The sequence below is a fragment of the Coniophora puteana genome (assembly GCF_000271625.1).
Source record: "Coniophora puteana RWD-64-598 SS2 unplaced genomic scaffold CONPUscaffold_1, whole genome shotgun sequence".
NCBI classification, from domain to species: Eukaryota; Fungi; Basidiomycota; class Agaricomycetes; order Boletales; family Coniophoraceae; genus Coniophora; species Coniophora puteana.
In genome coordinates, this window is record NW_006913053.1 from 4,111,482 (window position 1) to 4,127,622 (window position 16,141).

At 60.9% G+C, this 16,141-nt stretch overlaps 5 protein-coding genes across 5 annotated transcripts in view; 3 read left to right on the plus strand and 2 right to left on the minus strand.

Moving 5' to 3' along the window:
* Positions 1-997: 997 nt before the first annotated feature.
* CONPUDRAFT_31821 (HET-domain-containing protein) lies at positions 998-2,137 on the plus strand (the record flags this gene model as incomplete). Its single annotated transcript, XM_007764183.1, has 1 exon — positions 998-2,137. A coding segment is annotated over one exon (1,140 nt), but the record flags the coding sequence as incomplete, so codon positions are not given.
* Positions 2,138-2,694: 557 nt separating this feature from the next.
* On the minus strand, positions 2,695-5,078 carry CONPUDRAFT_141496 (uncharacterized protein). The gene is made up of 7 exons (XM_007765677.1): positions 4,942-5,078; positions 4,755-4,848; positions 4,685-4,698; positions 4,596-4,608; positions 4,332-4,544; positions 4,025-4,207; positions 2,695-3,959 (listed from the first exon to the last, which is right to left on the minus strand). Exons 1-7 carry the CDS (start codon positions 4,961-4,963, stop codon positions 3,950-3,952), a joined length of 549 nt encoding a protein of 182 aa, XP_007763867.1. The 5' UTR covers positions 4,964-5,078; the 3' UTR covers positions 2,695-3,949.
* Positions 5,079-5,183: 105 nt separating this feature from the next.
* Positions 5,184-7,074, plus strand: CONPUDRAFT_96741 (kinase-like protein). The gene is made up of 5 exons (XM_007765678.1): positions 5,184-5,258; positions 5,338-5,520; positions 5,569-5,984; positions 6,048-6,402; positions 6,483-7,074. The coding sequence occupies exons 1-5, from the start codon at positions 5,238-5,240 to the stop codon at positions 6,876-6,878; spliced, it is 1,371 nt and encodes a 456-aa protein (XP_007763868.1). The 5' UTR covers positions 5,184-5,237; the 3' UTR covers positions 6,879-7,074.
* A 36-nt stretch (positions 7,075-7,110) lies between these two features.
* Positions 7,111-13,434, minus strand: CONPUDRAFT_87173 (uncharacterized protein; the record flags this gene model as incomplete). Its single annotated transcript, XM_007765560.1, has 18 exons — positions 7,111-7,241; positions 7,303-7,367; positions 7,430-7,596; positions 7,660-7,794; positions 7,851-8,062; positions 8,145-8,413; positions 8,468-8,577; positions 8,645-9,149; positions 9,200-9,879; positions 9,933-10,091; positions 10,143-10,220; positions 10,277-10,482; positions 10,562-10,706; positions 10,779-11,015; positions 11,077-11,412; positions 11,573-11,752; positions 11,819-12,010; positions 12,106-13,434. The coding sequence occupies 18 exons, from the start codon at positions 13,432-13,434 to the stop codon at positions 7,111-7,113; spliced, it is 5,136 nt and encodes a 1,711-aa protein (XP_007763750.1).
* A 476-nt stretch (positions 13,435-13,910) lies between these two features.
* Positions 13,911-16,141, plus strand: part of CONPUDRAFT_134549 (uncharacterized protein) — a gene marked incomplete at its 5' end in the record, with an annotated part of 3,552 nt that continues 1,321 nt past the window's right edge. The window contains 4 exons of the mRNA XM_007765679.1: positions 13,911-14,331; positions 14,384-14,637; positions 14,691-15,943; positions 16,019-16,126. Coding sequence (XP_007763869.1) covers positions 13,911-14,331; positions 14,384-14,637; positions 14,691-15,943; positions 16,019-16,126 — 2,036 coding nt within the window. The remainder of the gene's footprint in view (positions 14,332-14,383; positions 14,638-14,690; positions 15,944-16,018; positions 16,127-16,141) is intronic.

The window sequence follows — 16,141 nt, forward strand, 5'->3', positions numbered from 1 at the left end:
AGCCCTACCCGCTGTGTCACAACTCCTCCACCCACAGCAGGGCCCACAAGCATAACACCCAACAAGAACCCCACGTATTTGTTCCTCCCGTCCTCGGAATCCACAGCGAGGTCTACCTGCACCCTCCGGATGCGTGCTGGGAAGAATTATCGGGCATATCCTGGCTAGGCCGCGTCACGCAGGCGTCGGCAGGGCTGGGCTGATCATCGGTGTGGGCGGGCGGGAGCGCGTGCGGAAACGAAGCAGTGCTCTTTCCCCGCAATGACGGCGTTCAGAGTGCTGACTTGGTCTTCCCGCTCGGGAAGCGCGCATGCCACGGTTGTGCGGGATAGAAGCGTCCCTAGGCAGGCCCCTTGCTCCGATCAAACGCCAGACTTGTGGCGGAGGGTGCTTGGGCAGTCAAGATCGTGATTGGAGAGTTGACAAAATCCGGTCTCTTTAATAAATCTGCCGCTCAGCTGTAAGAAATAGGGTGAACTGCATCAGTAGAAAGCTTAAGGCGCTACTGGCGGGGGTACAAGGCTGCTCGGCGAATGCCGATCTCTTCTTCAATCCCTTCCCCATTGTTTATGTCCCTCAGAGACTTGCCTCAATATCGACTCTGAGCGCATCGAGTTCAAAAGGGGTTTGATTGCGCAAGATGGCTAGGTGAAGTGTTTATGTTGAGATAGCTGTGGAGTCCCAGTCGAGGTAAGCGCTCCCACCAGTCTGCCGGAGGCCTCCGAGCGCCCAAAGGCACCGGGGTGTGATGACATGAGCGACGACAAACCTTGTAGCAGCCTGATCTGTTGTCCCAGAAATGGCCTCGACGCCGTTTCCCACCTCAAGTACCCATGCACCACCCTCTCCTCGTGGGCAACCACGCCAGATGCACGCCCTCAAACGACGCACCGTGCTCGTCCGCAAGAGTGCCTGTGGCCACAAGGAAGGTAGTCCATACAGGGCCAGCAAGCTCCAGATACATGAAATCCCCTGGTCGTTCATCAACCTGCCCACTCTCTGCGACACGTGCATCCAGATCGATCTCCGCCGGCTTCTCCGTAATGAGGACGCCCACTATCAGCCCATACCCCTCGGCAACCTCGCACATATCACCCACAAGGCAGACCCTGCCACTGCCAACCCAGAGGACGGCTGCTCACTGTGCAAGCTCGTCATCGCCGCCGTTGACCGCGCCGCCTTCTTCCTCCCAGAACCGATAACCGACCGCGCAAACGTCGACGCCGCCCTCTACCCCTTGGGCTCCCGCCTATGCGTCCGCCTATCCCACAGCCCGTTCGGCGTCTTCCAGGGCATGGGCGGCGCCCAGATACCCTGCGTGCCCGAGCTGCGCCTCGTCGCGGACGACATGCACGAGTGGCCCGCGAGCGAGATGGACGGCCGCCCCGTCCGCGACCTGCTCGACCTCGAGCTCGTCAAGTACTGGATACATCTATGTGAGAACGAGCACGGGCCCGAGTGCTCTGTCCCGTGGTGGGCCCCCGCGGAGGAGCTGCCGGTCACGGTGCGTCTCCTCGATGTGCAGGAGATGGTGCTCGTCCCTGCCACTCGCGGCCGACGCTACATTGCACTTAGCTACGTCTGGGGCGACCCCAAGGCATGTGCGCATGATGCATACTGGACGACATCCGCCAATCTCTCTTCGCGCACCACCAAGACGCGGCACAAGTCCAAGAGGAAGGAGTGCAAGGGCGAATGGGAATGGAGCGGCGGTGTGCCGCTCGACGTTCTCCCGCCAACAATCACAGACACCATCCTCCTCACGCGCCTCCTCGGCGAGCGCTACCTCTGGGTCGACGCGCTCTGCATCCTGCAAGACTCGCCATCCGACAAAGCCGAGCAAAGCAGCATCATGGACGCCGTCCTCCGGCGCGCCTTCCTCACCATCATCGCCGCCGGCGGCCCCGACGCCACCGCGCCCCTCCCCGGCCTACGCACAGGCACGCGCGCGCGCGCGTCGGCGCGCCAGCGCTCGGAGGAGATCCACGATCTGCGGCTCGCGGTGCCGCTGCGCACGCCGTACGAGGCGCTCACAGGGACGCCGTGGAACGCGTGCGCGCGGACGTACCAGGAGCTGATGCTGTCCCCGCGCCGGCTGCTGTTCACGCCCGAGCAGGTCGTGTTCGAGTGCGGCGAGTGCGTGTGGGCGGAGGACCTCGTGCCCGAGCCGCGCGATACGGCCGCGGGCCCGGGCGCGGCGGAGCTGATGGAGACGCGGGTCGTGGATAGGTTGATGTTTGCGCGGCCAGAGCCGCCGCCGGTGTCGCCCGGGCAGGCGCACGGCGCGGGCGGGGAGGTGCCGGAAGAGTCGTGGCTGGACGATTATCTGCGCACGGTGGAGGGGTACACTGCGCGGCGGCTCGCGCACGAGGCGGACGCGGTCAGCGCGTTTACGGGGATCACGAACGCGTTCGCTAAGGCGTTTGGGCTGGGCGGGGGCGGGGATCCGCACAGGGCGTTCCGATACGGCGTGAGCGTCACGGAGCTGGAGACAGCGCTGCTGTGGCAGCCCGAGCCGGACGTGGCGCCGCAGCGGCGTGTGGTGGGTAACTGTCCTGGGCACGCGCATCTCGCTGCGGTCTCGTTCCCGTCGTGGGCGTTTGTGGGCTGGCGCAATGCCGTGCGGTACGCGGGCGACGGGCAGTTTGTCGGGATACGCGAGGGGCGCGGAGCGCCGGACAGGGTGACGGGCAAGCCGACGCCTGCGAGGCCCGTGGTGGGCGACTCGCTCGTGGACGAGTGGCATATTGTGGACGAGAACGGGGAGCTGGTGAGGCTCGATGTGCGGCCTGCGAAGCAGGAGCGGGCGATCGCGCCGAGTGCGATTGTCCGTGCGCAGGAACGCGCACGCGCTCGCGAGCGGAATGGGGACGCCGCGCAGGCCGAGGGCGATGCGGACGCCAGCGCCGGGGACGGGTACACCGCCTCGGCGGAGGAAGACGACGACGACGACGCGGACTCGGCCATCGCCTCGCCCTCGCCCTCGCACCCGTCGTTCCGCGCGTCCGACATCTCCGCGTCCGCACACCCCTCGCGCTCCGCGCACTACGTGATCCCGTCGTGGGACTGGGACTGGCACATCCCGCCGTCGGTCGCGCCGGGCGTCGAGCCGGGCACACTCGTGTTCCGCACGACCGTCGCGTGTCTCCCCGTCCGGCGCGCGGGCAAGGGCGCGGCGCTCGCGGGGAAGCACCATTCGCTGTTCTCCATCCTCGCTGCCTCTTCCTCCGTTTCCTCCTATCCTACCTCCTCCTATCCTTCCGCCTCCTATCCCACCTCCTCTCACCCTTCATCGTCATCGTCAACATCCCCATCAACCCCAGGCGGAAGCGTCGCAGGGCGCATCATCCTCCGCCGCCCCGGGATGACGCTCCAATCCACACCCACATCCCTCGAGTTCGCGGTGCTCGCGCGCGCGCGGGGCGTCCGGGACGCGCGGTGGATGCGCGCGGTCGGCGCGGACGAGCGGTTTCGGGGGTATTTGCTGTATGTGATGGCGCTGGCGCCCGCGTCCGCGGGGAGCGTGCGGAGCGGGAGCGGGGTAAGGGAGCGGTTGGGCGTGGGTGTTGTGTTGGAGAAGGCGTGGTATGAGGCGGGGGCGGGGGAGGAGGTTGTGTTGGTGCGGTGATACGTTTGGGGTGGCGGTGATTTATTGTGATGTGGTTTGGGGTGGACACGGTCGAGTATACCCAGGTGCTTATATGAGTTTTATGTTTTGTTCGGGACGTATTTTGGAGTGTACTTTGTTGTAGATTTCAGCCAATGCGATATATATGCTTGTGTCACGCCACCCAGATTCGCAGCACTATGATACATTGGTTCACTAATTGATTCTCTCTAAACGCTCCGTACTATCTGCCCGTGGCTAACAGATATTCATCCATGACTACACCAAGAAAGCAGTAAACGCCATGTCTATTCCGACTCTGAACCTGATCCAGATCCTGTCTCATCGTCGTCTAAGGACACAAGATCAGCCCAAACGTGGCAAGCGCATATGACAGATCTCGATTTCGAGGCGAACGCACCGTTAGCAAAGTCGTCCGCGCTCAGCTCTACGCGGCGGCGCGCGGGCACGGGTGGTGCTTCGTCTTCTTCGTCTGCGTCTTCGTTGATGACGGACTCGAGCTCGTCGTACGTCGCCTCGTCTTGTGCTTGGAGTTTCTCGAGCAATCCGTTGCCTGTCACCCCGTTGTGGTCTTCTTTGCTGCATCGCCATCATCCCGAATGATCATCAGCCTACGTTCCTCCAGCTACAAATACACATGCCGAGCGAGCGAGCGAGCGAGCGAGAGATGGGAGGATGAAGAGGAGAAGGAAAGAGGACGCACTCGGTATCAGCGCCTGCGTTGATCAGCTGCGCGACGATGTGGATCTTGCCCTTGTCCGGGCTCCGGATGAGCTGCGCGAGCGCGATGTGCAGCGGCGTGTCGCCCTCGGTGTACGGGTCCGCGCGCGGGCCGGCGACGGGGTCAATGTCGCCGTCGGTTTCTACGATCTTGTCGACGAGCTTTTCGATGACCCATATCGATGTGTTTTGGGCGCTGTTGGGAGGGTGTTGGGGTGGGTGAACGGAGAGGGATGGAAGGACGTACGCGAGGTGCAGTGCTGCGAGTGGCGCGTCAAGGGACATCGGCCTCAGGATCCGACGGATGAGCGATCGAACGCGACAAGGGCAGCGCACCTGTCAGTCCTTTCCTTGAAGAGAACGTTAGTGCGTCTCTCCTGGAGTTGTGAGGACGCGACGGACGCACTCGTTTTGCGCATCCAGATCGTAGTCGCCGTTCTCGAAGACCTCGTCGAGGACATCTTCTAGGTCCTCGCGGGCCGCGCGCCATAGCTTCATTTCTGTTCATCGTTCGTGTGTGCCGCGCGAAGGGTGAGCGTGAGCAACTTTGGAGTTTAGCTGGGGCTGTGGGCGAGGGGTTGGAGGACGCGTACGGTTCTCGCTGACATCCGCCATGTTCCTCGCGTTCTTTCGTCAAGTGTAGCTGTGATCTAGGAGGCCTCTTCTCGAGAGGGGTTAAAAGAAGAAAGAACAAAACAAAGAGAGAGGAAGGAGGAGGAGGTGATGGTCGTGAACAAGGGTCGCGATAAGTAGCATGCAGTGCTCAGGCTCGCGTGCCACTCAGCTGTTTCCCCTGAACGAACGCCATCCGACATGTCCGGTCCTGCTCATTTCTCTCTCCATCTTTCAGCATACCCACCTACCTTCCACAGAACACTGTCTCGCAGCCATGTCGGCCGATCTTGAGCTGGTCAGTCCTCCATGTCGTTCAGAGCACCCAGGTAGACAAAAGGGAAGCTGATCTCGATACCTCTTGGTTCTGACGACAGAGTTCGGCCACCCTCGTCACGATCGAGGAGGGCCCCGTGTCGGTCGTGTCCAAGGTCGTGGACGGAAATGACAGGCGCGGCGAGCTCGCAGTCAAGACCTCGACGATACACCGCAAGTTCGTGCGCGAGCCACACGACATCATCAAGGAGGCCCGCATCCTCAAGTCGCTCTCGCATCCAAACGTGTGTTTAATCAACCACCAAAAATTCGCGTGCTTATGAGCTGCGCAGATCATAAATGTCCTGGGCGACGTCGCGGACGCGCGCGCAGAGACGCTCAGCTACTGGATGCCCTACCTCCCCTTCTCCCTCCCCAATCTCCTCGCGTCCTCCATGTTCTCACCACACCCGCTCGTGTCTCTCTTCACGCCGTCTCCGTCCGACCCTCCATCCCCGCGCGAGCAGAAGTTTGTCGTCCTCGCGCGCTCGTTGATCTTCCAGCTCTGCGCGGCCCTCGCCTACCTACACGATGAGGTGAAGATAGCGCACCGCGATGTAAAGCCACACAACATTATGATGGACGCGAATGGCAAAGTCGTACTCATCGATTTCGGGATTGCCTACCCCGAGGACGAGGACGCGAGCGCCAAGGGAAGCGACTTGTGGCCGGAGACCAAGGACAAAATGTACTTCGAGGTGTCCACTGGGTACGTCCCCCCGTCGACCGCCTGTCTGCCAACACTAACGCATTGTACAACTTTGCATGATAGACCCTACCGCGCTCCCGAGCTCCTCTTCGGCCCACGCACGTACTCCGCGCCCGCGACCGATCTCTGGTCCCTGGGCACAACCCTCGCCGAGTTCTTCACGCCCCTCCGCCTCGTTCCGTCCTCGCACTCTTCATCGGACGACGAGCCTGTCGGCCGCCCGCACATCTCGGATCCGCAGCTGCGGATGGACGGCGCGAAGCCACCAGAGCCCTTCGTTATCCCGCCGACGATGCGCGTGGGCGACCCCTCGGCACGCTGGGTGAGGGCGTCGCTGTTCGACGGCGCGAGGGGCGAGATCGGGCTCGCGTGGAGTATATTCAAGACGAGGGGGTCGCCGACGGAGGAGAGCTGGCCTGTGCGTCTTGACTTCTTGCTTGCTTACTTGATCTCTCACTGTCTCTTGCCGGTTTACTCATGCGATCGTTACTCACACAGTCCTTCCTCTCTCTCCCCGACGCAAACAAGATCTCCTTCGTCGACGCCCATCCCATCCCTCTGTCATCTCTCCTCCCACATCTTCCGCCTTCCTTACGTGCTCTTCACGACCCCTCGTCGCTCGACACAACGTCGCACGCGCCAAAACCTCTTGCAGATGCAGCAGCAACGCCACTGGACCTTCTTCATCGTTTACTGGTGTACGAGCCCTCGCGCCGGCTCTGCGCCCACGACGCGCTGCATCATCCGTGGCTGGCTGACAAGACCGGCGTGCTCCTGCCCGAAGGGTACAAGCCCGCAGCTGGCACCGCTATCTACACCTGGGCAGACCCAGTCGCGAGGGATCAGGAGAGTAGGGAGAGAACGCTGGGCGACTTGATCGCGAGCATGAAGTGATTCGAATGTCGAATCAGGCGGACGTCCGAAGAGTGAAAGTGAAGAGTGAGAGAATGCAAGAAAGGAAGTGAAATACATGTACAAGAGTGATACAGCGGGATAACTGCGACAGCGACGCGGGTCTGTATCTCTAGATAATTTAATGCCCAAGCCAACGGGCTATGTGATGCGCGTGTAAATCACGGGCTAGCGCGGTACTACAAATGCGGCGAGCCTTATTCTGCTGTCATGATCATGCAGCGACCTTCCCGGGTGACAGCGACATCTTCGTCGGTGAAGCTGTCGAGGGCGGTATGGCCGGTATGAGCATGGACGCAGGTGGTGCAGGCGCGCCCATGAGCAGGTGGTTGTCGATCGAGATACCTGGAGCGAAACACAGTCAACTACATTATCCACGTGCATAAAGAGACATGAAGAAACGCACTCTGAGTCGCGTTCGACGTCTTGTATATCCCGATCAGCCGGTGGCTCAGCTCGAACATGTCGTTGCTTTTCGTCCAAGTCAGCGCCCGCTTATGACTTTAAGCTTGGCATATCGGAGTGAATCTCACCGAAGAGAAATGATGATGAACTGTGCGTTCTTTGTCCGGTCCTTGATGTAGTTCGCGACGATGGACACGTTCCGGAAGTCGAGCGCCGCGTCGATCTCGTCCATAAAGTACAGCGGTGTCGGCTTGAAGACGTGCAGCGCGAAGACGAGCGCGAGCGAGCTGAGCGTCTGTGTACCCACCCAATTTCAGCCAACTTCACGCGTGAAAGAAGCGAAGAGGATCGGACAAACCTTCTCACCGCCGGAAAGATTCGAGATGTTCTTCCAGCTCTTCTTGGGCGGCATGACGCTGAATATGATTCCCTCCGAGAACGGATCCATGCTGTCTACCAGCTCGAGCTCCGCGTTTCCACCCAGCGTGATCATCTGCCCCAATGCCCAATCAGCTGTCTTTTTCCTGCGAGAGGACTGACAAAACGCACCTGGTACATCTCTTTAAGCTTGAGCGAAATAAGACTGAAGCCCGCCATGAACTCGTCCAGGCGTTGCTTGCGCAGGCCCTCGTAGTTCGCCTTCTGCTCGTCGCGCTCCGCGGTGATCGCATCGAGGTCTTTGGCGCGGCGGAGGAACTCCTCCTCGCGCTTCTTGTACTCCTTGAGCACACCAAGGTTCGGCTTCGCGTTCTTGACCTTCTCTGTAGATCATGAAACGCCACGGTCAGTCAAAGATCCAAGCAGACAGGGATGAGCGCTGGGGCTGAGAGGGACTGGACGCACCATCAAGGAACTGCTCATCCGCCAAGAGCTCGCGCTTCTTGAATTGCGAGAGCTCTTCTTCACCGTAGCTATGCAGCTCGTCTGATGACTCGTGCCCGCGGGCTTTCTTCTTCTTCTTGGGTATGGGCGCGTCATCGGTGGGCTCGGCCTTCACCTCCCCCTCTGCATCCTCCTCGGCTTCTGCCATCGGAGCGTCTGGATCAGGCTTCACCTCGGTATTTTCGCCCTTCTCGTCCTTGCCTTGCCCTTCCTCTTCGTCCTCGTCGTCACTGCAATCAAGTGTTAGTAAATGGAACGAGCTGGTAAACGCAGAGTGAACGTACTCAATCTCCTCAAGCCTCAGGTTATCGTGCAAATTCCTCCAGTGGTCTATGTTTTTGTCGTTGTCCTCCGCTAGCTTCCTATTTTCGCCGAGCTTGGTCTCAAGCTCGAACTACCCACGAAGCACCCACCGTCAGCCGAGCCCACTCTCTCTTAGCAAAGAAACCAAAATGACGTACCTCATTCTTCAAAAAGTCTTGGATCCCCTCGCGCTTCTCCTCCAGCTGAGTCTTGAGGCTATCCAAATCGTCCCTCGAGTTCTCCGCCGCATGCTGCGCCGCGTCGACCTTCTCCCGCAGCTCAGCCAGATACTCCGCGTTCTCATCCAGCTGGCCCTGCAGCTCCTCCAGATCCCGCTCCGCCTCCGCGAGCGACTGCTGGTTCGCCTCGATCGTGCCCGTGAGCTTGACAAGGTCGCGCTCGGCCTTGTTCTTCGCAAACTCGGCCTTGACGATCTCCTCGTTGCCGAGCTTGGTGAACGTCTTGATGCTGTCAATCGTGGAGCGCTGTAAGAGCACGCGCGAGCCGCCGATCTCCTCGATCTTCTTCTGCAGGGCCTTGATGGAGTCTTCAATCTCGGACGTCTTTTCTTGCAGGGTGTTCATCTCGCCTGTGGACGACGCGATCTCCTGCTCGAGCTTCTTGATGCGCGCGGCGTCGTTCGGGTTCGGCTTGTGCTGTATCCTAGCACAGGGGTCAGCGACCATCAAGATGAAATCAAATATGCAACGCACTTGAGCTGCTTCACCCGCTTCTCGTGCTCCACAATCCTCCTCTGCACACTCTCCAGCGCCATGCCCAGCTTATCGATAGCCAGATCTAGCTTAGGCCCGCTCTGCTCGAGGCCCTCCACCTCCGCCTCGAGCCCCCTGAGCCTGCGATGCGCGTCCTCGCGCGCCTGCGCCGCCTCGTCGCTCTCATGCTCGTACGTCCTCAGCACCTCGGGCTGCACCGCCTCCGCCGCGAGCTTAGAGCTCATCGCGCCCCGCGAGACATGCGTCCCGCCTCCAGACATCGCACCGGACGCCTCGATCAGCTGCCCCTGGAGCGTAACAACGCGCCACCGCCTCGGCCCGCTGAACGCGATGCGGTTCGCCTGCTCGAGGTCGCTCGCGACGAGCGTGTTGCCGACGCCCTTGAAGAATGCGGGCGCGAAGCGCGCCTCCTTGGGCTTGATGAGGTCGAACAGGCGCGGCGCGCCCTCGGGCGTGGACACGGGCTGCAGGTGCGCGTCGTGCGGGAGCTTCTCGAGCACCATGAAGGACGCGCGGCCGACGTTGTTCTTGCGCAGGTAGGCGATGCACGCTTGGCCCTGCTCGACGGTGTCGACGACCATATTGTGCAGCGCGCCGCAGGCGGTCGAGACTGCGACGTCGTATTTGTCCGGGATGGTGCCCAGTGCGCCGAGGCGGCCCTAGCACCGGCCGTTGAACACGCGAAATACGGGCACAAGCAAATAGGACGTACATGGAACCCTTCAATACGCCCGGTCTGCTTGAGCTTCGTCAAGCTGTCCAGGACGCGGTTCTGCGAGGTGCTGGCTGCTTGCGACGCCTTTGCCTCGTCGACCCTCTGGCGTAGCGAAGACGCCTTTGCCTGCAACTCCTGGTACTTCCCTTGCGCGTCCTGAACTCCAGTTAGCCATTTGATCCGTTCAGCAACCAAAGTGACCCTCACCTGGACCTTACGCTGCGCAACCTGCCTATCCCGCTGCAGATTATTCCTCTGTTCCTTGCAACCATCAAGTTCATTGAGCTGCCAATAGCGCAATGTCAGCCTGGGTCAAGTGTAGCAGAGACAATAAAACGCGCCTTGCCCTCATGCTCGCCCTGCGCCTCCTCAAGCGCCGTCTGCGCCTGCTCGATCTCCTGCCTTGCCGCCTCCGCAGTGTTCCTGATCAGATCGCGCTCGCTCGCAGCAATGTCGATCGCCGTCTTCTTGTCGTTTATCTTCTTGTTCCACGGCTGCAGCTCCTTCTGCTTCTCCTCGATCTGGTCGTGGAATACCTGCGTTTTGTCTGTCCGTCCGTGTATGTGGTCAACCCGACTCATGAGATGGCGTGCACAAAGAAAGGGAAGGGGAAAAGTCGAACGCACCCTTGAGACTGTCCATGATCGCCTCGAGCGCCTTCTCCTCGCGCTTGAGCTCCGCCTCCTTCGCCTCGACCTCAACAGTGTTCTTCTCAATCCTCCTACCGCTCTCCTCGACCGTGCGCTCCGCCTCAATCCGCGCTTTCTCGTCCTACCGTGCCCCGCAACAAAACTGTCAGCGCCCGCACCACACCAAGCCCCGTCCTCACGCAGCACGACGCACCTCCTTGAGCGACTTCTTGAGCTTGTTCGCCTTCGAGCTCGCGTTCTTCCTGCGCTCCTCGAGCCCAACCGCCTTCTTCTCGTACACAGCGAACTCCTTGCTCGCCGCCTCCGCGGCCTCCTTCACGTCCGCATAAATGCGCTCGCGCTCCGCGAGATGCTCTTCGAGCAGCCGCACATGCGCGACATCGTCCTTATTCTGCTCTCGCTCCTCCGCGAGCTCCGCCTCCAGTTTTTGCTGTCCGCATGCCCATCAGTCACCCCACCCACACCCAAAACCGAAGCAGACGAGGACGCACGATGCTATCGCTGTACTTCTCGTCATTCAACAAACACTGCCACAAATACCACTGCCACAGCCGACTCTGCGCGCGCACATGCTCGTTCACCAGGCGCAGATACTCGAGCGCATCGCGCCGCTCCTCCTCGAGCTTGTTCTTCTCGCGCTCGACGAGCCGCAGCCGGTTCAGCTTCTCGCCGCGCTCCTCCGTGAGGCGCTCCATCTCGCCGAGCGCGTCCTCGATCGGCTGCTTGTACCGCGTCGTGCCGATGATGTCCTCCAGGTACTCGAGCAGGCCGTCTTCGTGCTCCGTTTGCGCTTTGGGCTTCATCTGCGCGATGGACTCGACTTCGCCCTGTTGTCGTTATCGTCATCGTCATCGTCATCGTTATCGTATTGGTTATCGCAACAACGCATACGAAAACGGGGTTCACGCATATCGGGTACGGAGAAGGAGCCGTCGTCAAAAATCAATATCGAAATGATGAGTTGGGGATTAGAAGACACGAACGCACCTGCAGAATCAAAAACCGCTTATGGTCCAGATCGATCCCGCGCCCCTTGAGCAGCGTCTGCACCTCCGTAAAATTGCTCGCGCGCGCGTTAATCGTGTACTTGCTACTATTATTCCTGTACGCCGTGCGCGCCACCACGAGCTTCGAGCCCGGCACGACCTTGAACGCGTCGGGGCCTGGCTGTGGTGGATGCCCATTACCAATTAGCCGGATAGAAAAAAACGCGAAACAGGAGGAAGGACGCACCAGATCGATAATCTCGCGAAAGTGCACTTCGACGCTGCACTCGTCCAGGTCTGGGAACTTGGCCGAGTTGTGGATCAGCTCGGACAGCTTGCCCTGGCGCATCTTGGACGCGCGGTAGCCGAACACGAAGAGGAGCGCGTCGATCGTGTTCGATTTGCCCGAGCCGTTCGGGCCGACGATCGCGCTGAAGGACTGTCAAATAAAAAAAAAATCGTGCTTGAGCGTGCGTCCCGGATAGAATAGAATACGGATATAAAGAGAGGAGTAGGAGGAAGGAGAAAACACACCTTATGAAACGGCCCAATCTCCTGCCTCCCCGCATAGCTCTTAAAGTTGATCAACGCCATCTTATGTATCACAAGTCGCTTCTTCGGGCCCGTGTCCTCCTCTCCGCCGCCCACAGCAAAGTCGGGCATCATCGACGCAGGCACGTGCGACGCCGAGAACCCATTAACCACACCCGGCTTTCCCTTTCCCCTGGGCGTGCGCGGCGGCCCGTCGAGGAGCGACTGCTCCTCTTTTTCGATCGTGCGTTTGGGCATGGTCGACGCGAACGGCGACTTTGTTGGGGACTTCGTGGGCGACGCGGAGCCGCCTTCCGCCCCCTGCTGCTGCTGCGAGGCGCGGACGACGGCGTGCAGGCGCGCGTTGGTGGGCTTGGATTTGCGCGGCGTCTGCGCGAACTGCGACTGGAGGTCGGCCATGGAGTCGTCCGAGTCGTTTCCGCCGGCGCCGTTGGGTGCGGCAGTGCGCGAGGCTTTGGGCGTCGTGTCGTCCGCTTCGCCTTCTGCATCTGCTTCGCCTTCTGCGTCGGGCTCGGGTTCGGGTTCGGAGACTTCTGCGATGGGCTCTTCGATTCTGGCTTTTGCCTTGGCGGATGAGGCGGTCTTGCGCCCCTTTACGGATGAGGTGGACGCTTTGCGAGAGGGGGGCTTGCGTCCTTTGCTGGCGGGAGCGCGCGTTGCCAGTTCGTCGTTATCGTCGTCGTCATCCAAGTCCGTGATAGCGGGCGTCTCTGCAACAGGTGCATCGTCGTCTGTCTCGAGGACGGACTGGCCTCTCGTGCCCCTGCTACTGCGAGCGGAGGTGCGCCGCGCGGATGAGGATGGCGGTGCGGCGGAGCCACGTCTGCTAGTGCGACCTTTGGAAGCGGGCTTGGGAACTTCTTCCTCGTCCTCCTCGTCGTCTGATACGACTCTGGTCTGGCGTTTGTTGGCGGGTGCCTTGCGCGTAGTGGTGCGCCGCGCTCTAGACGGGGCCTCTTCCTCCTCCCCATCTTCATCAAAGACCGACTCGTCAGACTTTCTCGACCTCTTCTTGGCAGGCGCAACAGCCTCCGTCTCCGTCTCCTCTCCCTCGTCTTCCTCGTCTATCTCCGCCACCTGCTCGAGCGACGTCCTGGAAACACGCGTTTTCCGCGTCGCAGGTGCCGGTGCACCGACGCTGCTCGCGCGACTGGACGGTCTGCGCGAGCGTGACGATGGCTTGGCAACAGTCTCTATCTCCTGGGGTTCTTCAGGTTTGGCTGATGATCCACGCTTGCGCTTTGATGTCGGTGCAGCTGATTCTGGCTCTGCGGATGCCCGCGTTGTGCGGGACGAGCGGCGGGGTGGCATGGCTGGGCTCTTGAGGCCTTGAGGGTGAGGGAATCGCGAAGGAGGCGTGGGTGGGCGTGACATGTACGCGTCGACGCGAATGGTCACGCGTCACGTGGCGCTGTTTTGTAACTCCGGTGTTCTCGGAGGTGGTAGCCGGCGGGGGCGTCTGACAAAGAGCTCCTCGGGACGTAAAATGTGCTTTCATTGCTAACACTGTTTTCTACAATGAACATTAGACTGGCAGAGGCTGTTTTATGACTGGGAGCGTTAAAAGGCTGTGATTGGGCTGTTATAGATGGCTATCAACGAGGAGACTTTACCTAATCGTGTCTGCTCCACAGCGACTTCTGCGCAGCACATCCCATCGCCTCGCTACCGACACTCCGTCACCTTTCTTTCTCTGGCCTGACATAAGTCTCTCAGCCTTTTTCTTACCCCACCACCTCCACTTTCCCCTCCTCCCCTTGCTCCCTCCCTCGAGAGCGACAGCCACAATGTCGCCCTACGACGAGGACGGACTGCCAACATACTCCTCGGCCATATCCGAGAAAATCTATCTCGAGTCTCGCACCAGCAAAGGCTACTGGACACCCCGCCCTCCATCCATCCGCCTCTACCTCACAAACCCCCGCCGCCTCACAAAGCTCACCTCCACCCGCATCACACGCCGCAAATCATGGCTCCTCTTCCTCGTCACCATCACCGCCTCCCTCTGCTTCTTCTACCTCTTCGACTTTCCCTCCTTGCGCCGCGACAAGTACCCCCGCTCCGCCCGCGACTGGCCAGGCATCAGCGTCGGCTTCACAAAAGAGGTCGACGAGAGCGCCAGTTCCACCCTCGTGTTTGAACGAGAAGAGATTCAGCGGATATGGCAGTGGGAGATCGAGTCGGGCCATTTCCCTTCCAATGGCAAGGGTAAGTTTGCCCTCTCTTTCCCCCCCTTATATCGTTGCTAAGCGTTGAGCAGTCCCTGAACAAGTCGGTCTCTCCACCGCTCCACTCAACCCCGCCCTCCCACCACGCCGCGTTCCCACCATTCCCTCCCGCTTCCGCCCACCACCAGGGCCCGTAGCCACTACTACCCGCGGAGACGGCCCCAAGCGCGTGTATTACGGTCCACAGTTCAAGGAAGGCGAAGTCGCCTATCCACCACGGCCCGTACCAGGTGGAATCGCAGATCTCGACGTGATCATGCAGCACTGCGACTTTGAGCTGGACAAGGTACGCACCCGCCCCTCTTATCTCACCACGCCCTTGACAGACGTTTTACACAGTACGTCCGCGACTGCCTCGAAGTCCTCCGCGTTGGCGCAGGCCTCAACAACGGCCGCGGCCTCCGCCGCGCCCCAACAGACGAGTGGAACTACGTCTACCTCCACGCGGGCCGCGAGAACTTCACCGAGCCCGCAAGTGAAATCCCAATCGCCAAGGTCATCGCGTCCGCCTCCTCCGAGTCCACCCCCGACCAACGCGCCCCGTCCAACAACAACAATCCACACACGAACCCCAACGCGGGATTCGTCAAGAAAAAGGACGCGCCATGGGAACCCGCGCTGGTGCTCTCCGACCCCGCGCAGGCGAGCAGAGAGGGCTCCGTGGCGGAGGAGGCGTCCGCGGTGGTGGAGACGATCGAGATGGACGGTGCGTGCGACCCCGAGAATCCACACGTGTTCCACATGTTCTGGACGGGCCCGTTCACCGACAAACCGTACGCGTCCATCCTCTCCTTCCTCTTCACCCAGAACCTCGGGCTGCATCTCCCCGCCGGCGCGGCGGAGGTCGCGGGCGTGTGTCGCCCGCAGTACTGGATCTGGATCAACCCCGAGCACTTTGAGCGGTTCAGAAGCCCCGCGGCGGCGCGCGCGGCGATGCTCGAGAGTCTCGAGACGAATCCGTGGAGCGCGCCGTTCCTCGATGGGAGGTTCAGAGACGCGATCAAGTTCAAGATGTGGAACACGACCGAGCAGCTCGACAGTATCCCCGAGATCAAGGACGACTGGCGCGCCTACTCGGGCTCGCTGCTCAACTCGGGCGGACACATCATCGACGTCGCGCCCGGCGGCGCCAACGCCAACGCCAACAACGCGGACGAAGCAGCCGGCGCAGGCGCAGGCGCAAAAGCCAAGTCGGAGGAATACGACAAGGGCTCCGTCGTGCTCAGCGACATGGCGCGCTTCGTGCTGTGCCACCGCTTCGGCGGGATCTACGTCGACGCCGACACTCTCTTCCTGCGCGACTGGTCCGAGCTCTTCCACACGCGGCACGCGTTCGCGTACCGCTGGTCGCGCCTCGACAAGTACAACACCGCCGTGCTGCGCCTGAACCGGCGCTCCGCGTTGGGGTCGTGGTTGTTCAGAACGGCGTTTCGGAATAATCTCGATTTCCACCCGATGACGGTGACGCAGTACGCGAAGGACGCGTATCTGGATGCGTTGTTGAGGATGTTGCCGGATGCGCTGTTTGATTCGGCGTGGTTGAACACGGAGGAGTTTCAGCGGGATCGGCCGCCGCAGCCGTATTTTGTCGCGTGCGTATCCGTTGTTTACTGTGGTTTTTTTGTGTGCTTTTGGAATAGTGCTGACGCGTGAGGGGCTGGGTGTAGATTCGACAATTTCTTCCATACGCCAGCGTCGGCGAGCGCACAGCCGCAGGCGCTCGGGTTCGAGGGCTTCTTCCGCGGCGCGTATTCGTACCACTTCCACAACTCCTGGTGCGCCCCCCCCCC

What these genes read in the sequence shown, in the direction of transcription:
- CONPUDRAFT_96741 (XM_007765678.1), top strand. Translation starts at nt 5,238, where the DNA reads ATGTCGGCCGATCTTGAGCTG. An exon ending in AGTCGCTCTCGCATCCAAAC is followed by an intron (nt 5,521 to 5,568) that starts GTGTGTTTAATC and finishes TGAGCTGCGCAG; the next exon opens with ATCATAAATGTCCTGGGCGA. An exon ending in CGACGGAGGAGAGCTGGCCT is followed by an intron (nt 6,403 to 6,482) that starts GTGCGTCTTGAC and finishes TTACTCACACAG; the next exon opens with TCCTTCCTCTCTCTCCCCGA.
- CONPUDRAFT_141496 (XM_007765677.1), bottom strand. Translation starts at nt 4,963, where the DNA reads ATGGCGGATGTCAGCGAGAACC. An exon ending in GGCGGATGTCAGCGAGAACC is followed by an intron (nt 4,849 to 4,941) that starts GTACGCGTCCTC and finishes AACGATGAACAG; the next exon opens with AAATGAAGCTATGGCGCGCG. An exon ending in AACGCAGGCGCTGATACCGA is followed by an intron (nt 4,208 to 4,331) that starts GTGCGTCCTCTT and finishes ATGGCGATGCAG; the next exon opens with CAAAGAAGACCACAACGGGG.